Below are 26,871 nucleotides of genomic sequence, written 5' to 3' on the forward strand. Positions count from 1 at the left end.
TCTTAAACTGAGGGGCCCAGAACTGGAAGAGTGCTTCCTGCAGTCGAAAAAGATTCAGCTCAGGAGCCTGCTGTCCGAAGTACAGTGGTGTAATGCTTTTGGCAACCCCTCTCAGTGATATCACTTCTTGTGTTTCATCCTCTAGCTGCATGAAAAGACTGCAACGAAGACAGTAAGAGTCACAGCAAGCAGTTACATCAGCATTTCTGATCAACATTTCCTTCAAGGTGATAAAGAGTCACTTTGTAATGAAAGTAAAGCTTTTGCCTATCTTCCTGTACATCCAGTCCTTGTAAAAACAAGCTCATCCCAGCTGAAAGCACTTGATGGATCACAGCATAATCAAAGTGGTTACACACCAAATATGCAGCACTTTGAAGGAGACAGCTTTCTTCCCACAGCTGATGAACAGGACTATGTGAATTTGGGAATCAAGTGTGACTGGCAAGTCTGCTTTGGCTCTCAGCCTGACACCTGGGCTGGTGGAGAGGGGATGGAGAACAGCAGCTTGGGCAGTGACCAGGAATAGAACAGAATCATAGAATCAGCAAGGTTGGAAAAGACCTCAGAGATCATCAAGTCCAACCCAGCACCCAACACCGCAGGGCTAACTAAATGGTGGCTGCAGGACTGCCAAGGGCTCAGGCCTAGCCAACATGGATTTAGGAAGGGCAGGTCCTGCCTAACCAACCTGATCCTCCTTCCATGATCAGGTGTCCCACCTGCTGGATGTGGGGCAGGCTGTGGATGTAGTCTATCTGGACTTCAGCAAGGCCTTTGACACCGTCCTCCACAGCAAACTCCTGGCCAAGCTGTTAGCCCCTGCCTTGGACAGCAGCACTCTGAGCTGGGTTAGGAACTGGCTGGAGGCTGAGCCCAGAGAGTGGTGGTGAATGGTGCCACAGCCAGCTGGCAGCCAGGCACTAGTGGTGTGCCCCAGGGATCAGTGCTGGGCCCCATCCTGTTCAACATCTTTATTGGTGAGATGGAAAAGGGCATTGAGTCCACCATTAGTAAGTTGGCAGACAACACCAAGTTGGGAGCAGGAGTTGATCTGTTAGAGGGTAGGAGAGCTCTGCAGAGGGACCTTGACAGGCGGGACAGATGGGCAGAGTCCAAGGGTAGGAGATTGAACACATCCAAGTGCCAGGTTCTGCACATTGGCCACAACAACCCCATGCAGTGCTACAGGCTGGGGTCAGAGTGGCTGAGAGCAGCCAGGCAGAGAGGGACCTGGGGGTGCCCAGGCAGCCAGGAGGGCCAATGGCATCCTGGCCTGCATCAAGAACAGTGTGGCCAGCAGGAGCAGGGAGGTCATTCTGCCCCTGTACACTGCACTGGTTAGGCCACACCTCAAGTCCTGTGTCCAGTTCTGGGCCCCTCAGTTTAGGAAGGAGGTTGACTTGCTGGAAGGAGTCCAGAGAAGGGCAACAAAGTTGATGATGGGCTTGGAACACAGCCCTGTGAGGAGAGACTGAGGGAGCTGGGGCTGCTTAGCCTGGAGAGGAGGAGACTCAGAGGTGACCTTCTTGCTCTCTACAACTACCTGAAGGGAGGTTGTAGACAGGCAGAGGTTGGTCTCTTCTCCCAGGCAGGCAGCAGCAGAACAAGAGGACACAGTCTCAGGCTGCACCAGGGGAGGTTTAGGTTGGATGTTAGGAAGAAGTTCTACACAGAGAGAGTGACTGCCCATTGGAATGGGCTGCCTGGGGCGGTGGTGGAGTCACCATCATTGGAGGAGGTGTTCAGGAGGAAACTTGATGGGGTGCTTGGTGCCATGGGTTAGTTGTTTAGGTGGGTTGGATTGGTTGATGGGTTGGACACGATGATCTTGAAGGTCTCTTCCAATCTAGTTGTTGTTTTTTTATTATTATTATTATTATTATTATTACTGTTATTATTATTATTACTACTACTAATTGCTCTGACATTATCCTGTATTGGTGGCTACAAAAATGCTTTGGACACCTGTCAACAGTCCAGGCAATCAGTGGTAGAGTCAATGTTTATATTTGTAAGCTTAGGACAAAGGAGGTGTGTGGAAGTGTTTAGGAGGAGACTTGATGTGGTGCTTGCTTGCATGGTTTAGTTGACTAGGTGGTGTTGGATGATGGGTTGGACACGATGATCTTGAAGGTCTCTTCCAACCTGGTCTGGTCAATTCAATTCAATTCAATCCAATCCAATCCAATTCAATCCAATCCGATTCAATCCAATCCAATCCAATTCAATCCAATCCAATCCAATTCAATCCAATCCAATCCAATTCAACTCAATTCAATTCAACTCAATTCAATTCAACTCAACTCAACTCTGCTGTGTCAAAGACACCTTGGTGATAATAGATAGAATCATAGAATTGTCAGGGTTTAAAGAGACCTCAAGGATCACCCAGTTCCAACCCTACTGCCATGGGCAGGGACACCTCACACTACAGCAGGTTGTCCAGAGCCACATCCAGCCTGGCTGCAAAAACCTCCAGGCATGAGGCTTCCACCAGCTCCCTGGGCAACCTGTGCCAGTCTCTCACCACCCTCATGGGGAAGAATTTCTTCCTGACATCCAATCTGAACCTATCTATTTCTGGGGTTTTTTCTATCCCCCCTAGTCCTATCACTCCACCTGAATCTACCTATTTCTAGGGTTTTTTTCCATTCCTCCTAGTCCTATCACCCCTTGACACCCCAAAAAGTCCCTCCCCAGCTTTCTTGCAGCCCCCCCTTCAGACGACCCAGACTTACAGCTGTGGTTTCTTCCCTCTGGCAGAACCAGTATCACAGTATCACAGTATCACTTAGGTTGGAAAGGACCTCGAGGATCATCGAGTCCAACCTATCAACACAGACCCCATGACTAGACCATGGCATCAAGTGCCACGTCCAATCTCCCCTTGAACGCCTCCAGGGTCGATGACTCAACCACCTCCCTGGGCAACCCGTTCCAATGACGAATGACTCGCTCGGTGAAGAACTTCCTCCTCACCTCGAGTCTAAACCTCCCCTGGCGCAGCTTGAGACTGTGTCCCCTTGTTCTGGTGCTGGTTGCCTAGGAGAAGAGGCCAACCCCTTCCTGGCTACAACCACCTTTCAGGTAGTTGTAGAGGGCAATGAGGTCACCCCTGAGCCTCCTCTTCTCCAGGCTAAACCGCAAGCCGAGTGAAGGCGCCGTCACACACAGATCGTTTGTCAGTAAAGAAAATACAAATGTCCTTTTATTATAACCAGAAAGAGGCATTCCTCCAACTCTCAGCTGTCCATTCAGCACCCAGGTATCCATCTGTGCCAAATCAAGGTCAATCCTTCCGCTGCTGAAAAGGAGCTCCCCTCAGCGACGCGCTGCCCGCGCTTACAGGGCGTTCGCCGCCTCTGCATGGCGGTCGTCTCGGCAGGGAAGCCTCAGGGTGCAAGGACAAAGCTTTGCTCTTGGGCCAAAACAGGAGGCAACTTTTATGTGTTTACAAAAACAACTTAAAAACCAGCAAGTTGCTAAGTCAGATCATAGAAAGCATCTTAAATTAAATCCTCTGAGAGTATTTACACTATTTGTAAAGCTAAAAGCTCCAAAACTGTACAGGTTTAAACAAAGGTTCGGTGAGCAAACAGGCTGTGGGAAACTGCTTGCTCCTCTCATCTCTCAAACCAGCCTGTCCTAGAGCTGTCTGGCTGCTGACTCTAATGGAGAAGAACCAGCTGTCCTAGAGCTGTCTGGCAGTTTAATGGAGAAGAAGACCCCAAGCACAACAGCGACTACTGCCGTGAAGGTTTGCCCTTCGCTTCCTGCCTGTACAAGGTCTGTGTGAAGCCAGTCCTGCCTCTGCTGCAGCCACCATGCACTCCTCCTGTAAAACTTCATATAAAACCCTAAATATACATATAGTACAATGCACTGGTGCAGTAGTTTACAGCCTGTGTCCCTCCAGGAGCAAAAAGAAAGGGCAAGTTCTCTTCCTTGTTGGGTCCTTTAGTCAATGGTTAAGGAGTCATGTAACGCCCCACCAGTACCGCTCACGGACCTCAGCGCCGCTGCTGCACCACTTTTCCCATGGTGTCCTCAACCCCATCCCCACCCCCCTCCAGCTCAAGTCTCCAGCTGGGTGATTTACAGCAGAAGAAATCACTACATCAACACAGCACTGATGTGCAGGGAGATTTCTACAGGCTGAAAAGTACAGAACATTCTGCTGCAGAGGAAGTGAAAGGTCTGCCACCTAACTTCACCGCTGGCTCCTTCTGCAGCGCTGCACGGTGAAGCCTCACACACTGAGACACCCCAAAGCTGCTTGGAGCATTTCATTCCAGTCATGGCCAAGTGGTTAGCATTCAGCTCTTCCAATATAATGGCCAACTCATGCATCCTGAGCAGCGTGCACTGCTTACCAGTTAGCAGTGTGCACTGTTTACCAGTTACCAAGTACTTCTCTTCTGTTCACACTGCTGACTTGACAGGCTGGCACATTGTGCTGTCTCCACACCCTCTTACCAGCACTTACTCCAGCACACAAAGCCGTACAAACTTCAGCCCCTTTCCCCACCTGAAGCAATGCAACACCACCATCTGACCTTGGGTAAGGCCAAAAGAACTCCCCACCTCACATTAACCTGAGAATCTCAATGCTAAGTTCTGCTGGGAAGCCTCTGGAAACAAGCAGCTCCCCCAGAAACAACAGAAATCCTACTGCACAGCTTTCCATTGCAAATCCCAAGGAACTGAGCTCCTTTACATGGAGAGAGGCTGGAGCTTGAAACCTCAGGTCTGACCTCACAGCTCCCAGGCACAACAGCGTAAGGGAAACAGCACATCCAGTGCTTCAAGAAATGCTTTGTGTGCAGTAAAAGTTCTCCCTACTAAGAATTTCTGGGTCATGTGGAAGCACATGGTGGATTATGAGGATTCTGGAGGGGAGGGGGGCAGTCACACCAATGTGCTTATCTCCAAGCCCTGCAGACACTAATACCTGTGCTTTCTTTCCAGCTTTGTCTTGGGAAGTGTGGCTTTTCACAGCAACTCAGGAGAAAGGAAAGCAAGATTTGGATGTGGAGAAGGCTCCACAATTCCAGCTTCCAAAGCACCTGGCTAAGGCAGTAACTGAGCTTCCCTAGGAGTGATCAGCCAAGAGCTTTTTGGGTTTGGTTTCTATCCCCTCCACACCTCAAGCCAATGAATGGGAAAGACCTTTAACCAAAAGTGTTTGTTGGAGGGTTTTTTTGTGGGTGGTTAGGGTTTTTCTCTTCCTAAAACATGGTTATAAGCAGACTGGGTAGTGTTGATGCCAACTGGACTGCACAGTTACATCCTTCATTTACTTCAACCAAATGTCTTTGCATTCTCTTCACTGTCTGGCATTCAGCTGGAGCCTATTTCCAAGCAGCTTCACTGTCAGGTTATTTCGACATGGATAAGAGCAAGTTGACCTGAAAGACAAAAGGAAAGCCTCCATTAGACAGAGCAGCAAAGTTCATAACTGATGTCCTACACTGCAACCTTTAAACAGTATTCCTGGAAGGCCCATAGAGTCTTGGGCAAATCAGGAGGAGACAGCTACAAAGCGTGGGGCCAAAATTTCCAGACAAGTGTCTACTCACAGGCTTGTTAAAAGGCAGCTGTAGAATAGAATAGAGTAGAGTAGCATAGCATGGAGTAGCATAGGATGGAGTAGCATAGCATGGAGTAGCATAGCGTAGCGTAGCCTAGCATAGAGTAGTGTAGCGTAGCATAGTGTAGCGTAGCGTAGCATGGAGTAGCATAGCATGGAGTAGCGTAGCGTAGCATGGAGTAGCGTAGCGTAGCATGGAGTAGCATAGCATGGAGTAGCGTAGCGTAGCATACCATAGCGCAGCATAGTGTAGCCTAGCATAGAGTAGCGTAGCCTAGCGTAGAGTAGCCTAGCGTAGAGTAGCCTAGCGTAGAGTAGCTTAGCGTAGCGTGGAGTAGCGTAGCGTGGAGTAGCGTAGCGTGGCGTAGCCTAGCATGGAGTAGCCTAGCGTGGAGTAGCCTAGCGTGGAGTAGAGTAGTGTAGTGTAGAGTAGCCTAGCATAGCGTAGAGTAGCGTAGCATGGAGTAGCGTAGCATGGAGTAGCGTAGCATGGAGTAGCGTAGCGTAGCCTAGCGGAGAGTAGCCTAGCATAGCATAGCGTAGCGTAGCATAGCGTAGCGTAGCATGGAGTAGTGTAGCATGGAGTAGCATAGCATGGAGTAGCGTAGCCTAGAGTAGTGTAGCGTAGCATGGAGTAGCGTAGCATGGAGTAGCGTAGCATGGAGTAGCGTAGCATGGAGTAGTTCTATACAGAAAGAGTGATTGCCCATTGGAATGGGTTGCCTGGGGAGGTGGTGGAGTTGCCGTCGTTGAGGGTGTTCAGAAGGAGACTTGATGGGGTGCTTGGTGCCATGGGTTAGCTGTTTGGGTGGGTTGGATTGGTTGATGGGTTGGACACGATGATCTTGAAGGTCTCTTCCAACCTGGTTTGGTTTATTCTAATAAAGCATGGAGTAGCGTAGCGTAGAGTAGCGTAGCCTAGCATAGCCTAGCATAGCATGGAGTAGCGTAGCATAGAGTAGCCTAGCATAGCGTAGCATAGCATAGAGTAGCGTAGCATAGCATAGCATGGAGTAGCATAGCCTAGCATAGCGTAGCCTAGCATAGCGTAGCCTAGTATAGAGTAGTGTAGCGTAGCCTAGCGTAGCCTAGCGTAGCATGGAGTAGCGTAGCCTAGCATAGAGTAGCCTAGCATAGCGTAGCCTAACATAGCGTAGCCTAACATAGCGTAGCGTAGCGTAGCCTAGCATAGAGTAGCGTAGCGTAGCATAGAGTAGCGTAGCGTAGCATAGCATAGTGTAGAATAGCGTAGCGTAGCATAGAGTAGCATAGCATAGAGTAGTGTAGCACAGAACAGAATAGAATTAACCAGGTTGGGAAATGGTTCTACACATTGGCCACAACAACCCCATGCAGTGCTACAGGCTGGGGTCAGAGTGGCTGGAGAGCAGCCAGGCAGAGAGGGACCTGGGGGTGCTGGTTATTAGTAGGCTGAACATGAGCCTGCAGTGTGCCCAGGTGGCCAAGAAGGCCAATGGCATCCTGGCCTGCATCAGAAGCAATGTGGCCAGCAGGAGAGAGGAGAGGGGAAAGAGGAGAGGTGGGAGAGGGGGAGAGGAGGTGGGGGGAGAGGGGAGGGGGAAGAAGTGAGAGGGAAGGGGGAGGAGAGGGGGGAGCAGGGAAAGAATGGCTAGGGGGAAGGAGAGAAAAGAGATGAGACAAGACCAGATTGGAAAAGACCTTTGAGATCATTGAGTCCAGCCTATCACTCAACACCTCAGGACTAACTAAACCACGGCACTAGCTTTGCTACCTCTCTGAAAAGACAATGCCCAGTACTGGGCAAGACTCTGCCATGGCATTGTACAGCTCAATCCTCAGCCACATGCACGACCACCTCCAGTTTGAAACCTCCACTGGATATTCACTACAGAGCACAACAAAAAGAGCCCCTCTCAGCTGGGAGCCTAGAGTTCAGCTAAAGGCCCAGCATGAAGCAGAATAATACATGAAATATTCTGAACCCTAAAAACAATAAAAATGGGGGGTGGGGGGGGTGGAAACAAAGAGTTTTAAAAAGCCAGTCACATGAAACAAGACCTGAGGAAGCAGGAAGCTACAGTTCATACCTGTTCCATTGAAGGACAAGCTATGATCTGGAGATCTTCATCACTAAACTCTTCCTTTAAGACAGCATGGAGCTTCTGGAACATTTGCTGAATGTTGTTCTTTTAAAAGGAAAGAAGGAAAACAAAGCCTCAGTGATAAAGAAACACAACACTCATCTCCAACATGAACAAGCAATAGGTGCAGGGAATAGCTACTGAAGTAGCCAGGTAGGGAGAGTGCTTTTCAGGAGAAGCCCCCAGACAGCCATGAGTGATCCACACTGGCTGCAAGATACAAACGTCAGCTAAGATCATCATAGTATCATAGTATCAGTCAGGGTTGGAAGAGACCATAAGGATCATCTAGTTCCAACCCCCCTGCCATGGGCAGGGACACCCCACACTACATCAGGCTGCCCAGAGCCTCATCCAACCCGGGCTTAAACACCTCCAGGGACGGCACCCCAACTCCCTCCCTGGACAACCCATTCCAGGGCTTCACCACTCTCATGGGGAAGAACTTCCTCCTCACCTCCAGCCTCAATCTCCCCACCTCCAGCTTCATTCCATTCCCCCTAGTCCTATCACTACCTGAGAGCCTGAGCAGTCCCTCCCAGCCCTCCTTTAGGCCCCCTTCAGATACTGGAAGGCCACAATGAGGTCACCTGGGAGCCTTCTCTTCTCCAGACTGAACAGCCCCAACTCCTTCAGTCTGTCCTCATAGGAGAGGTGCTCCAGCCCTCTGCTCATCCTTGTGGCCCTTCTCTGGACACCTTCCAGCACCTCCACATCCCTCTTGGAATAGGGGCTCCAGAACTGGAGGCAGGACTCCAGGTGGGGTCTCACCAGGGCTGAGCAGAGGGGGAGAATCACCTCCCTTGCCCTGCTGGCCACACTTCTCCTGATGCAGCCCAGGATCTGATTTGCTTTGCGGGCTGCAAGTGCACACTGAGAGCTCCTGGTGAGCTTCTCCTCCCCCAGCACCCCCAAGTCTCTCTCCTCAGGGCTGCTTTCCAGCCAGTCCCTGCCCAGCCTGGATTTGTGCCTGGGATTGCCTTGACCCAGATGCAGGACCCTGCCCTTGGTCTTGTTGAACCTCCTGAGGTTGGCTTGTGCCCACCTCTCCAGCCTGTCCAGGTGCATAGAATCATCAAGGTCCATATAATCTATCACAGAATCACAGAATCAATAAGGTTGAAAAAGACCTCAGAGATCATCAAGCCAACCTATCACCCAACGCCTCAGGACTAACTAAACCATGGCTTCAAGTGCCACATCCAATCCCTTTTTGAACACCTCCAGGGATGGTGACTCCACCACCTCCCTGGGCAGCACATTCCAATGGCCAATCTCTCTTGCTGGGAAGAACTTTCTCCTCACCTGCAGCCTAAACCTCCCCTGGTGCAACTAGAGACTGTGTCCTCTTGTTCTGGTGCTGGTTGCCTGGGAGAAGAGACCAATCCCAACGTGGCTACGACCTCCCTTCTCTCAGGTAGTTGTAGAGAGCAAGAAAGTCTCCCCTGAGCCTCCTCTTCTCCAGGCTAAGCAACCCCAGCTCCCTCAGCCTCTCCTCATACGGCTGTGATCCAAACCCCTCCCCATCCTCATTGCCCTTCTTTAGACACATTCAAATGTCTCAATGTCCTTCTTAAATTGAGGGGCCCAGAACTGCCTATCCTCACAACAGAGGTGTTGCAGCCCTTGGATCGCCTCTGTGGCTCTCCTCTGGACTCACTCCAACAGCTCTGTGTGTGTGCATGCATGCCTGCATAGACACAAACACAAGCATACACACAGTTACAGAGATACATCACAAATGCAACCACACAGACACAAGGTGAAAGACTGCACAACAGGTGTTTGAAGTCTTGGAGGAAAGGAAGGGCCAACACTACACAGAAATATGCTGAAGGACACCTAGCAATACTCACCCTAACTGGCTTGAACAATATGAGTTCAGTGTCTTTGTTGGACAAGTACAAGGCCATGCTGCGCAGCGTGGATGGCAGCTTTGTCTTTATTGTCTTGTAAGTGGAAGAGACCAGATCATTGATCTTTGCTGAAAGGAAAAGCAAACAAGTTCAGCAGGCTGAGGTGGAGCTCTGCCAGTTGACATCCACACTCCAGAGTAACACCTTCACACCACTGGGGCTGATCATAACCACAATCGTAGAATCAGTAAGGTTGGAAAAGACCTCTGAGATCATCAAGTCCAACCTAGCACCCAGCACCTCAGGACTAACTAAACCATGGCACCAAGCACCCCATGCAGGCTCTTCCTAAACACCTCCAGTGATGGGGACTCCACCACCTCCCTGGGCAGCACATTCCAATGGCCAATCTCTCTTTCTGGGAAGAAATTTCTCCTCACATTCAGCCTAAACCTCCCCTGGTGCAGCTTGAGACTGTGTCCTCTTGTTCTGGTGCTGGTTGCCTGGGATGAGAGACCAACCCCCACCTGCCTACAACCTCCCTTCAGGGAGTTGTAGACAGCAAGAAGGTCTCCCCTGAGTCTCCTCTTCTCCAGGCTAAGCAACCCCAGCTCCCTCAGCCTCTCCTCACAGGGCTGTGCCCCAGACCTCTCTTCAGCTTGGTTGCCCTTCTCTGGACACCTTCAAGTGTCTCAATATCCTGTTTAGATTGAGGAGCCCAGAACTGGACACAGGACTCGAGGTGTGGCCTAACCAGTGCTGAGTCCAGGGGCACAATGACCTCCCTGCTCCTGCTGGCCACACTATTTCTGATGCAGGCCAGGATGCCATTGGCCTTCTTGGCCACCTGGGCACACTGCTGTCTCATGTTCAGCCTACTGTCAACCAGCAACTCAACATCTTTCCTAACCTGAGGGGCCCAGAACTGGACACAGGACTCAAGGTGTGGCCTAATCCAGGGCCAAAATGACCTCCCTGCTCCTGCTGGCCACATTATTCCTGATGCAGGCCAGGATGCCATTGGCCTTCTTGGCCACCTGGGCAGTTTGAGTGCAAGCGAAAGAAAGAGGGCAGTGACTGTGCTGTGCAGTATCAGCCCATCACGGCCACTTTGCAGACTTACTCAAGACATAAGCCTCACTTTCCCTGCAGAAAGTGCATCCAAGCCATTTCTACAAGCTACCCCATCCTCCTGAGGTTCCCAAAGGAACAGTCTCCCCACAGCTACAAAGCTGCACAACCTGTGCTAGCTTCCATGGTCATGCTATGGGGGTTGGACTCAATCTTCAGAGGTGCCTCCCAATCCCTAGCAGCCTGTGATCCTGTCAATTAGGCTACCCCTAGAAAACTTGCCTAGAAAAGAAACTGCTGGAAATAAACAGTGCTAGGGAAGAGACCAGCCTGTCAGAAATTCTCCTTGCTGACCACATGCCACATCTCTAAGGAGGGAGCAGCACAACCCCATGCAGTGCTACAGGCTGGGGTCAGAGTGGCTGGAGAGCAGCCAGGCAGAAAGGGACCTGGGGATACTGGTTGACAGCTGACTGAACATGAGCCTGCTGTGTGCCCTGGTGGCCAAGAAGGCATCCTGGCCTGTATCAGGAATAGTGTGGCCAGCAGGAGCAAGGAGGTGATTGTGCCCCTGCACTCAGCACTGGTTAGGCTACAGCTTGAGTCCTGTGTCCAGTTCTGGGCCACTCAGTTTAGGAAGGAGGTTGAGTTGCTGGAAGGTGTCCAGAGAAGGGCAACAAAGCTGGGGAGGGGTTTGGAGCACAGCCCTGTGAAGAGAGGCTGAGGGAGCTGGGGTTGCTTAGCCTGGAGAAGAGGAGGCTCAGGGGAGACCTTCTTGCTCTCTAGAACTCCCTGAAGGCAGGTTGTATGCAGGTTGGGGTTGGTCTCTTCTCCCAGGTAAACAGAACAAGAGGACACAGTCTCAAGCTGCACCAGGGGAGGTTCAGACTGGATGGTAGGAAGAAATTCTTCACAGAGTGATTGCCCATTGGAATGTGCTGCTCAGGGAGGTGGTGGAGGCACCATCACTGGAGGTGTTGAGGAGACTTGACAGGGTGCTTGGTTGCCTGGTTTAGTTGATTAGGTGGTGTTGGGTGATAGGTTGGACTCAATGATCTTGAAGGTCTCTTCCAACCTGGTCCATTCCATTCCATTCCATTCCATTCCATTCCATTCCATTCCATTCCATTCCATCTGGATTTTGAATCAACCAGACAGGAGTCCTCTCACAGACAAGCCCTTCTTTCTTTATTGCTAAGTATTTTAGTACCCTCACAACATCCTTGCTTAGTGGGCAGAAGAAAAATACATAACTATGAAGTATAAAAGTTATTATACTATGTTTGGGGGGTGGTTTTCTTTGCAGTTCCTACTGTATTTAAATTGCCAGCCTACTCCTGCTTCCCAGACAAATGACTCCAGGAAACAGCAGTAGCTCTGCTTAAACCTGCCTCTGCACACATAATTATCTCCAAACAAACATTAAAACTACTCCTGAAGAAGCAGGAGATGAGAAGTAGAAGCTTGAGTTAGCCCTTGAGTGTTTGACTCATGCAGCAGCACTGAATTATGAATGAGTGTGTCTGGCATTGCATTCATATAACATAATGCAAGAGAAAGTCCCATGCAGGGGCAGGCTGTGGATGGAGTCTGCCTGGACTGCAGCAAGGCCTTTGGCACCGTCCCCCACAGCAACTCCTGGCCAAGCTGTCAGCCCCTGGCTTGGACAGCAGCACTCTGAGCTGGGTTAGGAACTGGCTGGAGGCTGAGCCCAGAGAGTGGTGGTGAATGGTGCCACAGCCAGCTGGCAGCCAGGCACTAGTGGTGTGCCCCAGGGATCAGTGCTGGGCCCCATCCTGTTCAATATCTTTACTGATGATCTGGAGGAGGGGGTGGAGTCCACCATCAGTATATTTGCAGATGACACCAAGCTGGGGGCAGGAGTTGATCTGTTAGAGGGTAGAAGGGCTCTGCAGAGGGACCTTGACGGGCTGGACAGATGGGCAGAGTCCAACAGGATGGCATTCAACAAGTCCAAATGCCAGGTGCAGTTTGGCCACAACAACCCCATGCAGTGCTACAGGCTGGGGTCAGAGTGGCTGGAGAGCAGCCAGGCAGAGAGGGACCTGGGGGTGCTGGTTGATAGTAGGCTGAACATGAGACACCAGTGTGCCCAGGTGGCCAAGAAGGCAAATGGCATCCTGGCCTGCATCAGGAACAGTGTGGCCAGCAGGAGCAGGGAGGTCATTGTGCCCCTGGACTCAGCACTGGTTAGGCCACACCTTGAGTCCTCTGTCCAGTTCTGGGCCCCTCAGTTTAAGGAGGACACTGAGACACTTAAATGTGTCCAGAGATAAGGCAACAAAGCTGGGGAAGGGTTTGGAGCACAGCCCTGTGAGGAGAGGCTGAGGGAGCTGGGATTGTTTAGCCTGGAGAGGAGGAGGCTCAGGGGAGACCTCATTGCTGTCTACAACTCCCTGAAGGGAGGTTGTAGCCAGGTGGGGGTTGGTCTCTCATCCCAGGCAACCAGCACCAGAACAGGAGGACACAGTCTCAAGCTGTGCCAGGGGAGGTTTAGGCTGAAGGTGAGGAGAAAGTGCTTCCCAGAAAGAGAGATTGCCCATTGGAATGTGCTGCCCAGGGAGGTGGTGGAGTCACCATCCCTGGAGGTGTTCAAAAAGGGATGGGACATGGCACTTGAAGCCATGGTTTAGTTAGTCCTGAGGTGCTGGGTGCTAGGTTGGACTTGATGATCTTTCAAGTCTTTTCCAACCTTACTGACTCTGTGTGACTGGAATAACCAGGTTTCTTGGTTTCACTCTGATGCACAACTTTGAAGAGCAGAGCTACTAGGGCACAGCTCAGCTACACCAAATGCTCCTATGAAGCATTCACACTTGAGCTCTTAAGAACAAGGGAACAAAGCTGGCTTGCAGCTTTGGATAGTGACAGGAAAACTGAAAAGCAGATAGCAACTGAACAGACAATCAAGAGCTCCACCACAGATCCATTTGCTCCTCCAAAAGCAACATCTTTATCTCAATGCCATCAAATAACTCCTCGAGCACATTTTGCATGGAGTGGTGGACATGCTCTTTTCATGCAAGAAGAGTCACAGCTTGAGGAATACTCAATACTGAAGTCATTCACCCACTGCACCAATGAAATGCAGATCCTGAAGTTTGGCAGGTGTTGATTGAGAGGTTATCTTAACACTATCTGAACTGGCACAGAGGTAGAAATGGAAGCCAGGATGTTCATGAGAAAAGGTAAGGCAGTTCTTAGGTGCTCAGAGTTTGAACAAATCAGTTTCCTAGTTCAAATGAATCTGGCCAGCTTTTCAGACTCCTGTGCTTTAGAAGGCAGGCACAGAGACAAGGTGGAGTGGAGTGGAGTGGAGTGGAGTGGAGTGGAGTGGAGTGGAGTGGAGTGGAGTGGAGTGGAGTGGAGTGGAGTGGAGTGGAGTGGAGTGGAGTGGAGTGGAGTGGAGTGGAGTGGAGTGGAATGAAGGTTGGAAGAGACCTTCAAGATCATTGTGTCCAACCTATCAACCAACACCACCTAATCAACTAGACCATGGCACCAAGCACCCCATCAAGTCTCCTCCTGAACACATCCAATGGTGGTGACTCCACCACCTCCCCAGGCAGCCCATTCCAATGGGCAATCTCTCTTTCTGTGTAGAGCTTCTTCCTAAAATCCAGCCTAAACCTCCCCTGGTGCAGCTTGAGACTGTGTCCTCTTGTTCTGGTGCTGGTTGCCTGGGAGAAGAGACCAACCTCTGCCTGTCTACAACCTCCCTTCAGGTAGTTGTAGAGAGCAATAAGGTCACCCCTGAGCCTCCTCTTCTCCAGGCTAAGCAACCCCAGCTCCCTCAGCCTCTCCTCACAGGGCTGTGAGGACACACTCCAGCAAGTCAACCTCCTTCCTAAACTGAGGGGCCCAGAACTGGACACAGGACTCGAGGTGTGGCCTAACCAGTGCAGTGTATAGGGGCAGAATGACCTCCCTGCTCCTGCTGGCCACACTGTTCCTGATACAGGCCAGGATGCCATTGGCCCTCCTGGCTGCCTGGGCACACTGCAGGCTCATGTTTAGCCTACTCTCAACCAGCACCCCCAGGTCCCTCTCTGCCTGGCTGCTCTCCAGCCACTCTGACCCCAGCCTGCAGCACTGCATGGGGTTCTTGTGGCCAATGTGCAGAACCTGGCACTTGGATGTGTTCAATCTCCTGCCCTTGGACTCTGCCCATCTGTCCAGCCTGTCCAGGTCCCTCTGCAGAGCCTCTCTACCCTCCAGCAGATCAACTCCTGCCCCCAGCTTCGTGTCGTCAGCAAATTTACTGCTGATGGACTCAGTGCCCTCATTCAGCTCATCAATAAAGATGTCAAAGAGCACAGGGCCCAGCACTGATCCCTGGGGGACACCACTGGTGCCTGGCTGCCAGCTGGCTGTGGCACCATTCACCACCACTCTCTGGGCTCAGCCTCCAGCCAGTTCCTAACCCATCACAGTGTGCTCCCATCCAAGCCATGGGCTGACAGCTTGGCCAGGAGTTTGCTGTGGGGGATGGTGTCAAAGGCCTTGCTGCAGTCCAGGCAGACTACATCCATGATATTGTTTATGACTAAAGGAAACACTACATCCTTTTTACACTGGTGACATCCTGAAATACTCTCCTTATATATCGCAAGCTCCATAGATTGCTCTACCAAAACTGCTAAATGGGAAGGCTCTTTTTTCTCCACTTTATAGTTTTAGAAGTCTCAAAAGCAGTAAATGATCACAGAATCACCAAAGTTGGAGGAGACCTCAAAGCTCATCAAGTCCACCCTGTCACCACAGACCCCATGACTAAAATGATCATGGCTTTACCAAGCACCTCAGAGGTAAGATGGACATAAAACAAAGCAAGTACCTGGCTGTGCCCAAGGCTGCTGCGAAAGGCTGTACTTGGGACCTCCTTGAGTGGCCATTGTTTTTAAAGCAGCTACCTGCAACAAGTACAATCAACAAAGTGATTTTTCCTTCAGCTGAATCCACCACCAAGTGACCAAGTAACAATGGCACAAGTCTCTTAGATACTGCAGCTAACAGAATCTCCCCTGCGCTCTCTCTCTCGCCTGTGCCCTCACTCAAGAACACACAGAGGAAGCAGCTTGAGATCAATGCAACTCCAAATGACAATCTCATGACTCAAAATGGGATTGGATTTGCAAAGATGCTTATGCACATAAGGATACAAAGCCTCAAAAGAGATTTGTACTTCAGCAGCTCAGTCAAACTACCCAGCTTCCCAAGGAATCATTTGGCTCACTTGGGTCATCTATCAATCTTAGCAGTTAACTCATCTATGCAGGCATTTTAGGGCATGCCACTGGCCCTCACCCCATCAGCAAATTCAATCCTGTCATATCGTAAGTTCTTCAAATACAGCAGCTGGGACATTCCTGATGTCCATGCAGTGCTGCAGCCCAAGCTTCTGAGAGGTCATGTCACTTATTCTCAGTACAGGATGATCCAAGACACACTTTTCTTGCTTCAGGAGTAACAGATGCTGCTGTGTAGTTTGCTCAGGGTGGCTAGAGACTCTGAGCCCTCAAGCAGGTTCCAGAGAGAAGTGTACTGTAACAAGACTTCATTTTTTGGGGGCTAGTTTGATTTCCCTACCCCCCCTTATTCCCTATGATCTTTCAGACCAACTTCTGCTTGGATTTTCTGTCACAAACAGGGCTTGCAAGGAAAGCCCTGCTCAGCAAGCACCTCACTGTAGGGGAATGCTGGTTTTGGACAGCTTTGGAAGGTTATGATTGGTCTCTGACTTGGAAAAGAATGTAAACATCTTGTGAGTGAGGAGAAGGAACTGGGCAGAATTGGGCTGGATGTGCTAAAAATACTGGTTGGTTATTTTAGCCTGTTGTATGCCTCAATTCCACACAGGCCAGTGGAGAATAACCAATGGAGATGTGACACATGTGCCTTCCGGTAGGCTACACAACCTTGCTGTGTAACATAACAAATGTCTTTGCCTGCTTACATCTTGTCCTGGGAGCTGTGCTCAGGGTGGTTGGACACATCTGCAACAACACAGCAGCAAATTCAATGCTGTCACATTCTAAGTTCTCCAAATACAGCAGGTGGGACATTCCTGATGTCCATGCAGTGCTGCAGCCCAAGCTTCTGAGAGGTCATGTCACTTATTCTCAGTGCAGGAAGACCCAAGACACACTTTTCTTGCTTCAGGAGTAACAGATGCTGCTGTGTAGTTTGCTCAGGGTGGCTAGAGACTCTGAGCCCTCAAGCAGGTTCCAGAGAGAAGTGTACTGTAACAAGACTTCATTTTTTGGGGGCTAGTTTGATTTCCCTACCCCCCCTTATTCCCTATGATCTTTCAGACCAACTTCTGCTTGGATTTTCTGTCACAAACAGGGCTTGCAAGGAAAGCCCTGCTCAGCAAGCACCTCACTGTAGGGGAATGCTGGGTTTGGACAGCTTTGGAAGGTTATGATTGGTCTCTGACTTGGAAAAGAATGTAAACATCTTGTGAGTGAGGAGAAGGAACTGGGCAGAATTGGGCTGGATGTGCTAAAAATACTGGTTGGTTATTTTAGCCTGTTGTATGCCTCAATTCCACACAGGCCAGTGGAGAATAACCAATGGAGATGTGACACATGTGCCTTCTGGTAGGCTACACAACCTTGCTGTGTAACATAACAAATGTCTTTGCCTGCTTACATCTTGTCCTGGGAGCTGTGCTCAGGGTGCTTGGACACCTCTGCAGCAACACAGCAGCAAATTCAATCCTGTCATATCCTAAGTTCCCCAAATAGAGCAGCTGGGACATTTGGGATGTCCATGCAGTGCTGCAGCCCAAGCCTCTCAGAGGTCATGTCACTTATTCTCAGTGCAGAAAGATCCAAGACACACTTTTCTTGCTTCAGGAGTAACAGATGCTGCTGTGTAGTTTGCTCAGGATGGCTGGAGACTCTGAGCCCTCAAGCAGGTTCCAGAATGAAGTGTACTGTAACAAGACTTCTTTTTGGGGGGCTTGCTTGGTGTTTTCCTCCCTTTATTCCCTATAATCTTTCAGACCAACTTCTGTTAGGATCTTCTGTCACAAACAGGACTTGCAAGGAAAGCCCTGCTCAGCAAGCACCTCTCGGTAGGGGAATGCTGGGTTTGGACAGCTTTGGAAGGTTATGATTGGTCTCTGACTTGGAAAAGAATGTAAACATCTTGTGAGTGAGGAGAAGGAACTGGGCAGAATTGGGCTGGATGTGCTAAAAATACTGGTTGGTTATTTTAGCCTGTTGTATGCCTCAATTCCACACAGGCCAGTGGAGAATAACCAATGGAGATGTGACACATGTGCCTTCTGGTAGGCTACACAACCTTGCTGTGTAACATAACAAATGTCTTTGCCTGCTTACATCTTGTCCTGGGAGCTGTGCTCAGGGTGGTTGGACACATCTGCAACAACACAGCAGCAAATTCAATGCTGTCACATTCTAAGTTCTCCAAATACAGCAGGTGGGACATTCCTGATGTCCATGCAGTGCTGCAGCCCAAGCTTCTGAGAGGTCATGTCACTTATTCTCAGTGCAGGAAGACCCAAGACACACTTTTCTTGCTTCAGGAGTAACAGATGCTGCTGTGTAGTTTGCTCAGGGTGGCTAGAGACTCTGAGCCCTCAAGCAGGTTCCAGAGAGAAGTGTACTGTAACAAGACTTCATTTTTTGGGGGCTAGTTTGATTTCCCTACCCCCCCTTATTCCCTATGATCTTTCAGACCAACTTCTGCTTGGATTTTCTGTCACAAACAGGGCTTGCAAGGAAAGCCCTGCTCAGCAAGCACCTCACTGTAGGGGAATGCTGGGTTTGGACAGCTTTGGAAGGTTATGATTGGTCTCTGACTTGGAAAAGAATGTAAACATCTTGTGAGTGAGGAGAAGGAACTGGGCAGAATTGGGCTGGATGTGCTAAAAATACTGGTTGGTTATTTTAGCCTGTTGTATGCCTCAATTCCACACAGGCCAGTGGAGAATAACCAATGGAGATGTGACACATGTGCCTTCTGGTAGGCTACACAACCTTGCTGTGTAACATAACAAATGTCTTTGCCTGCTTACATCTTGTCCTGGGAGCTGTGCTCAGGGTGCTTGGACACCTCTGCAGCAACACAGCAGCAAATTCAATCCTGTCATATCCTAAGTTCCCCAAATAGAGCAGCTGGGACATTTGGGATGTCCATGCAGTGCTGCAGCCCAAGCCTCTCAGAGGTCATGTCACTTATTCTCAGTGCAGAAAGATCCAAGACACACTTTTCTTGCTTCAGGAGTAACAGATGCTGCTGTGTAGTTTGCTCAGGGTGGCTGGAGACTCTGAGCCCTCAAGCAGGTTCCAGAATGAAGTGTACTGTAACAAGACTTCTTTTTGGGGGGCTTGCTTGGTGTTTTCCTCCCTTTATTCCCTATAATCTTTCAGACCAACTTCTGTTAGGATCTTCTGTCACAAACAGGACTTGCAAGGAAAGCCCTGCTCAGCAAGCACCTCTCGGTAGGGGAATGCTGGGTTTGGACAGCTTTGGAAGGTTATGATTGGTCTCTGACTTGGAAAAGAATGTAAACATCTTGTGAGTGAGGAGAAGGAACTGGGCAGAATTGGGGATGTGCTAAAAATACTGGTTGGTTATTTTAGCCTGTTGTATGCCTCAATTCCACACAGGCCAGTGGAGATGTGACACATGTGCCTTCTGGTAGGCTACACAACCTTGCTGTGTAACATAACAAATGTCTTTGCCTGCTTACATCTTGTCCTGGGAGCTGTGCTCAGGGTGCTTGGACGCCTCTGCAACAACACAGCAGCAAATTCAATCCTGTCATATCCTAAGTTCCCCAAATACAGCAGCTGGGACATTTGGGATGTCCATGCAGTGCTGCAGCCCAAGCCTCTCAGAGGTCATGTCACTTATTCTCAGTGCAGGAAGATCCAAGAGACACTTTTCTTGCTTCAGGAGTAACAGATGCTGTTGTGTAGTTTGCTCAGGGTGGCTGGAGACTCTGAGCCCTCAAGCAGGATCCAGGGAGATGTATATTGTGACAAGACTTCTTTTTTGGTGCTTGTTTGGTATTCTCCCCCCCTTATTCCCTATAATCTTTCAGACCAAATTCTGCTAGGATGTTCTGTCACAAACAGCACTTGCAGGGCAAGCCCTGCTCAGCAAGCACCTCACTGTAGGGGAATGCTGGGTTTGGACAGCTTTGGAAGGTTATGATTGGTCTCTGACTTGGAAAAGAATGTAAACATCTTGTGAGTGAGGAGAAGGAACTGGGCAGAATTGGGCTGGATGTGCTAAAAATACTGGTTGGTTATTTTAGCCTGTTGTATGCCTCAATTCCACACAGGCCAGTGGAGAATAACCAATGGAGATGTGACACATGTGCCTTCTGGTAGGCTACACAACCTTGCTGTGTAACATAACAAATGTCTTTGCCTGCTTACATCTTGTCCTGGGAGCTGTGCTCAGGGTGCTTGGACACCTCTGCAGCAACACAGCAGCAAATTCAATCCTGTCATATCCTAAGTTCCCCAAATAGAGCAGCTGGGACATTTGGGATGTCCATGCAGTGCTGCAGCCCAAGCCTCTCAGAGGTCATGTCACTTATTCTCAGTGCAGAAAGATCCAAGACACACTTTTCTTGCTTCAGGAGTAACAGATGCTGCTGTGTAGTTTGCTCAGGATGGCTGGAGACTCTGAGCCCTCAAGCAGGTTCCAGAATGAAGTGTACTGTAACAAGACTTCTTTTTGGGGGGCTTGCTTGGTGTTTTCCTCCCTTTATTCCCTATAATCTTTCAGACCAACTTCTGTTAGGATCTTCTGTCACAAACAGGACTTGCAAGGAAAGCCCTGCTCAGCAAGCACCTCTCGGTAGGGGAATGCTGGGTTTGGACAGCTTTGGAAGGTTATGATTGGTCTCTGACTTGGAAAAGAATGTAAACATCTTGTGAGTGAGGAGAAGGAACTGGGCAGAATTGGGGATGTGCTAAAAATACTGGTTGGTTATTTTAGCCTGTTGTATGCCTCAATTCCACACAGGCCAGTGGAGATGTGACACATGTGCCTTCTGGTAGGCTACACAACCTTGCTGTGTAACATAACAAATGTCTTTGCCTGCTTACATCTTGTCCTGGGAGCTGTGCTCAGGGTGCTTGGACGCCTCTGCAACAACACAGCAGCAAATTCAATCCTGTCATATCCTAAGTTCCCCAAATACAGCAGCTGGGACATTTGGGATGTCCATGCAGTGCTGCAGCCCAAGCCTCTCAGAGGTCATGTCACTTATTCTCAGTGCAGGAAGATCCAAGAGACACTTTTCTTGCTTCAGGAGTAACAGATGCTGTTGTGTAGTTTGCTCAGGGTGGCTGGAGACTCTGAGCCCTCAAGCAGGATCCAGGGAGATGTATATTGTGACAAGACTTCTTTTTTGGTGCTTGTTTGGTATTCTCCCCCCCTTATTCCCTATAATCTTTCAGACCAAATTCTGCTAGGATGTTCTGTCACAAACAGCACTTGCAGGGCAAGCCCTGCTCAGCAAGCACCTCACTGGTATCAAATATGCCAAGAACTAAAAATGCTAACACTTCACAGCCATACTCCAAGGCCCCCCTCAAGAGCATGTATGACCCAAGATTGTTTTACATGTTCAGTCAAGGTAGGAGTTTTCCCACCAACAGACACGTCCCTGCCAACTTGCACTGACCTGTGTTAACTCACTGAAACATTAAGCTTCTGGATCAAAGAAGCCTAAGGGTTGCTTTCTAAAGCAAGCTACTTTGTGTTCTGTCCCTACATTAATCTCAAAAGGGCTTGAAACATTGTTGGTGGAGCTCCAAGGGAAGCCTGACCTTAGAATGAGGAATGCCATCACCTCCAGCTACTCAGACAGAACTAGCAGCTTCTCCTATGCCCAATCTCAGCAGTAATTCATAGTATCATAGTATCAGGCAGGGTTGGAAGGGACCACAAGGATCATCTAGTTCCAACCCCCCTGCCATGGGCAGGGACACCCCACACTACATCAGCCTGGCCACAGCCTCATCCAGCCTGGGCTTAAACACCTCCAGGGATGGGGCCTCAACCACCTCCCTGGACAACCCATTGCAGGGCTTCACCACTCTCAGAGGGAAGAACTTCCTCCTCACCTCCAGTCTGTATCTTCCCTCCTCCAGCTTCATTCCATGCTATGGTTCCTGAATTCATGCTATGGCTCCTATATAAAATGCTGAAGAAAACCTCTCTCAATACAAAAGTGGACTGTCATGCACTTATTACAGAGACAATGGGAAAAGTAACTTGAAGTAGTCCTATCACTACCTGAGAGCCTGAGAAGTCCCTCCCCAGCCTTCCTGTAGGCCCCCTTCAGATACTGGAAGGCCACAATGAGGTCACCTGGGAGCCTTCTCTTCTGCAGACTGAACAGCCCCAACTCCTTCAGTCTGTCCTCACAGGAGAGGTGCTCCAGCCCTCTGCCAATCCTCCTGGCCCTAAATTCCCTTGGCCCTAGCAGTATTTCAGTCAGGCTAACAAACACACACCATGTTTCTTTACCTTGGTCATGAACTCCTCCAGCTGCTCTATGAACTGTTTGGTTTGCTGCTGGATGAACTGTTCACAGGCTGCTTTCAGATGACGATCCACATCTTTCTTGGAGTCGATATAATGTTCCCTGATTTCTGGAGTGCCCTTGAACACAAGACCAACAAGTCTCTCCTTTTCCTTTGCCAGAGACCACCACCCACTTTCCAAATGACCCAATTTTCCTCAATGCAGCAAGGCTCCATCTTACCTCCAGCAGGAACTGTATCAAGGCGTTGTTGCTGTTGAGCCGGAAAAATCTTGAAACGGCCTTAGGGTTCAGGATTTTAAACGCTGCATCTGTGAAGCAGAAAAGTCACTCAGGCTGTAAGGCAGTGGCATTCAGCTCCAGGAATTAGAAACAACTCATCAAACAGGCTAATAAGCTCTTAACCACTAATGAAAAATGGTCCAGCACGATCAGGACGATAACGTTAATGATTCCACTGGGGCTAGGTGTGGATTCAGAAGTGCACACGCACAGAAGCACACAAAGCTTGGCAAACTGCTTTGCAACTGCACCTGTGGGTAACTTGAATCATAGAATCAATAAGCTTGGAAAAGACCTCAAGGGTCATCAAGTCCAACCTGTCACCCAACACCTCAGGACTAACTAAACCATGGCACCAAGTGCTACGTCCAATCCCCACTTGAACACCTCCAGGCACAGTGACTCCAAATGCACTTGGCTCTAGTCAAAAATGACATGGCTATGGTTTTATTTCTGTGAAGAGCTGGAATTCTATTGGAATGAAGCTGGAGGTGGGGAGATTCAGACTGGACATGAGGAGGAAGTTCTTCCCCATGAGAGTGGTGAAGCCCTGGAATGGGTTGTCCAGAGAGGTGGTTGAGTGAAATACCACCTCCCTGGGCAGCACATTCCAATGGCTAACAACTCTCTCAGTGAAGAACTTTCTCCTCACCTCCAGCCTAAACTTGCCCTGGCACAGCTTGAGACTGTGTCCTCTTGTTCTGGTGCTGGTTGCCTGGGAGAAGAGACCAACCCCCACCTGGCTGCAACCTCCCTTCAGGGAGTTGTAGAGAGCAAGAAGGTTTCCTTTGAGCCTCCTCTTCTCCAGGCTAAGCAACCCCAGCTCCCTCAGCCTCTCCTCACAGGGCTGTGCTCCAGACCTCTCCCCAGCCTTGTTGCCCTTCTCTGGACATGTTCAAGTGTCTCAATATCCTTCTTAAATCTAACAGTTGTGCAGCCTAAATGGATAAACCAATGACCTGCCAAATGACTGCTACTTGCTGCAGTGTTTCAGCACACAAATTCTGTGAGCTCCACTCCTTCTGTAGCAACATCTTCAAGTGAAAGACTTTTACCTAAGATATGTAGCTAAACACTTAGGTGTTCAAGAGGGGATTGGACATGGCACTTGTTGCCATGGTCTAGTACTCATGAGTCTGGGGGTTGGTCTCTTCTCCCAGGCAACCAGCACCAGAACAAGAGGACACAGTCTCAAGCTGTGCCAGGGGAAGTTTAGGCTGGAGGTAAGGAGAAAGTTCTTCCCAGAGACTGGACATTGGAATGTGTTGACCAGGGAGCTGGTGGAGTCACCAGCCCTGGAGGTGCTCAAAAAGAGATTGGAGGTGGCACTTGAAAGCCATGGTTCAGTTAGCCATGAGGTGTTGGGTGACAGGCTGGACCTGATGATCTTTGAGGTCATTTCCAACCTTGTTGATCCTATGATTCTATTCTAAACATTGATGACCAATATGCAGAGCTTGACCCAGGTTGCCTGGGAAAAAGTCAAGTAGAGTTGCACAAAATAACTTAGAACTGGAACTCATGTCTACTGCACTTAGTTATTTTAGTTAGGACTGAAAACCAAAACACCTAGGTTGGTACACACTCCTGTTTATGGTCTGCACAAAATATCCCACACAGGAGAAGCCACAATGCCTGAAATTACTCTTACAGTGCTAATAGGAGGTCATCAACTTGAAATCTAGTCAAACTGGGATAAAATTATCAATACAGTTCCAGTGTGGATAATTGCCCTAATGTCACTCATTTAGTGCCACACCCCTTGAGTCCTGTGTCCAGTTCTGAGCCCCTCTATTTAGGAAGGATATTGAGACACTTGCACATGTCCAGAGAAGGGCAACGAGGCTGGGGAGAGATCTGGAGCACAGCCCTGTGAGGAGAGGCTGAGGGAGCTGGGGTTGCTTAGCCTGGAGAAGAGGAGGATCAGGGCAGACCTTCTTGCTCTCTACAACTCCCTGAAGGGAGGTTGTAGCCAGGTGGGGGTTGGTCTCTTCTCCCAGGCAAGCAGCACCAGAACAAGAGGACACAGTCTCAAGTTGTGCCAGGGGAAGTTTAGGCTGGAGGTGAGGAGAAAGTTCATCACAGAGAGAGTGATTGACCATTGGAATGTGCTGCCCAGGGAGGTGGTGGAGTCACCATCCCTGGAGGTGTTCAAAAAGGGATTGGAGGTGGCACTTGAAAGCCATGGTTTGGTTAGTCCTGAGGTGTTGGGTGCTAGGTTGGACTTGATGATCTCTGAGGTCCTTTCCAACCTTGTTGATTCCATGATTTATCATCCTACATATCCATGCATTGTTTGCACTACAAAAGCATTTCTGCCCCCCTCTTGCTGTATAAAACAGAAGGGAAATAATATGTAAGAGTTAAAGTGCTGTCACAGGCATTAAACACAAGGAACACTCTATATGTAAGCATGTAGGTTTTGCACTGTGCTAAGAACTTGCACTCCTATGCAGTTAAGACCACAGCAAATGATCCCTTTTGCTCTCTTCATTGATTTCCTAGAAATGCCTCTGACTCCCAAAAGAGACCAAGATCTTGAGGAAAAGCCTATGAGGTAGTCACAGGGTGAGCCACTGTGTACTTCAGGCACATGAGCCCTATCATTACACTGCTTCAAACAAACCCCCAAACTGGGCACTTCCTATACAATTAAGCAGTGTCCCTTTGTCTAGAAAACCCAAATGGAGTTTTCCATCTACAAACCCCCAAACTGGACACTTCCTATACATTAAGCAGTGTCCCTTTGTCTAGAAAACCCAAATGAAGTTTTCCATCTACAAACCCCCAAACTGGGCACTTCCTATACAATTAAGCAGTGTCCCTTTGTCTAGAAAACCCAAATGGAGTTTTCCATCTATGTGCAGAAAGCTCAGCTGCAGCACAGTGAACCCTCTATTAGCAGTGCTATTTTCCTCCTACAGCTCATCCCAAACACAAAAGCCCTACCTGCCTATGCTACTCTACATGAAGAATCAAGCATAGTTTCATAGTTTCAATCAGGGTTGGAAGGGAGCACAAGGATCATCTAGTTCCAACCCCCCTGCCACGGGCAGGGACACCCCACACTACATCAGGCTGGCCACAGCCTCAGCCAGCCTGCTCTTAAACACCCCCAGGGACGGGGCCTCGACCACCTCCCTGCACAACCCATTCCAGGGCTTCACCACTCTCATGGTGAAGAACCTCCTCCTCACATCTAGCCTCAATCTCCCCACCTCCAGCTTCATTCCATTCCCCCTAGTCCTAGCACTACCTGAGAGCCTGAGAAGTCCTTCCCCAGCCTTCCTGTAGGCTCCCTTCAGATCCTGGAAGGCCACAATGAGGTCACCAGGGAGCCTTCTCTTCTCCAGACTGAACAGCCCCAACTCCTTCAGTCTGTCCTCATAGGAGAGGTGCTCCAGCCCTCTGCTCATCCTCCTGGCCCTTCTCTGCACACCTTCCAGCACCTCCACATCCCTCTTGGAATAGGGGCTCCAGAACTGGAGGCAGTACTCCAGGTGGGGTCTCACCAGGGCTGAGCAGAGGGGGAGAATCACCTCCCTTGCCCTGCTGGCCACACTTCTCCTGCTGCAGCCCAGGATCTGATTGGCTTTGCAGGCTGCAAGAGCACATTGAGAGCTCATGTTGAGCTTTTTGTCCACCAGCACCCCCAAGTCTCTCTCCTCAGGGCTACTTTCCAGCCAGTCACTGCCCAGCCTGGATTTGTGCCTGGGATTGCCTCGACCCAGATGCAGGACCCTGCACTTGCTCTTATTGAACTTCATGAGGTTGGCTTGTGCCCACCTCTCCAGCCTGTCCAGGTCCCTCTGGATGGCCTCCCTTCCCTCCAGCCTGTCTGCTGCACCACACAGCTTGGTGTCATCAGCAAACTTGCTGAGGGTGCACATAATGTACATCTTTTCAGCACCACTCCCACCACCCAATGTAAAGAAAGTGTTTTCCATTACTTACCACTACCCTGTGTAAAGCACTGGCTGGCACAAAAGTTTATTCAGTGAAGTGAAGAGGGAGAACAAACTTGTGTGTCAGCCAGGACAAGACACCACAAGGATGTATTTGCCCTTTACCCTCCAGTCAACTAGAAACTACTCAACAGGTAGGTGGTTTTATTGATGTTCAAATGCAACAGGGGAAATGGTTAGTGTGAGAGTTGCTTGCTTCAGTGTTAAAACAGCAGCATGTTAGATGGCAGGAAAGAAGAGTCCTCACTTCAGCTTTGTCTTCTGGAGTGGAAGGACAGAAACTTGGCATGCTTCAAGTTACTTTTCCCATTGTCTCTGTAACAAGAGCATGACAGCTCACTTTTGTATTGAGAGAGGTTTTCTTCAGCATTTTATATAGGAATCCTAGCATGAATACAGGAACCATAGCATGGAATGA

The 26,871-nt window shown here is 49.6% G+C and overlaps 1 protein-coding gene across 2 annotated transcripts in view; it reads right to left on the minus strand.

Annotated features, from left to right (window-relative positions):
- Positions 1 to 3,178: 3,178 nt before the first annotated feature.
- COG3 (component of oligomeric golgi complex 3) overlaps positions 3,179 to 26,871 on the minus strand; it is a 58,537-nt gene continuing 34,844 nt past the window's right edge. The window contains exons 18-23 of one of the 2 annotated variants that reach the window (XM_068165210.1): positions 22,429 to 22,517; positions 22,191 to 22,325; positions 15,502 to 15,577; positions 9,573 to 9,700; positions 7,663 to 7,761; positions 3,179 to 5,411 (exon numbers count right to left, since the gene is read on the minus strand). In XM_068165210.1, the coding sequence (XP_068021311.1) occupies positions 5,382 to 5,411; positions 7,663 to 7,761; positions 9,573 to 9,700; positions 15,502 to 15,577; positions 22,191 to 22,325; positions 22,429 to 22,517 (557 nt within the window). In that variant the 3' untranslated portion in view covers positions 3,179 to 5,381. Of the gene's footprint in view, positions 5,412 to 7,662; positions 7,762 to 9,572; positions 9,701 to 15,501; positions 15,578 to 22,190; positions 22,326 to 22,428; positions 22,518 to 26,871 lie in introns of those variants that run through there. The other variant, XM_068165211.1, reaches the window with a different exon arrangement.

The sequence above is a fragment of the Melanerpes formicivorus genome, unplaced genomic scaffold, assembly GCF_026170545.1.
Source record: "Melanerpes formicivorus ecotype bairdi unplaced genomic scaffold, bMelFor1.0.p_v2 SCAF_87, whole genome shotgun sequence".
In the NCBI taxonomy this organism is placed as follows: Eukaryota; Metazoa; Chordata; class Aves; order Piciformes; family Picidae; genus Melanerpes; species Melanerpes formicivorus.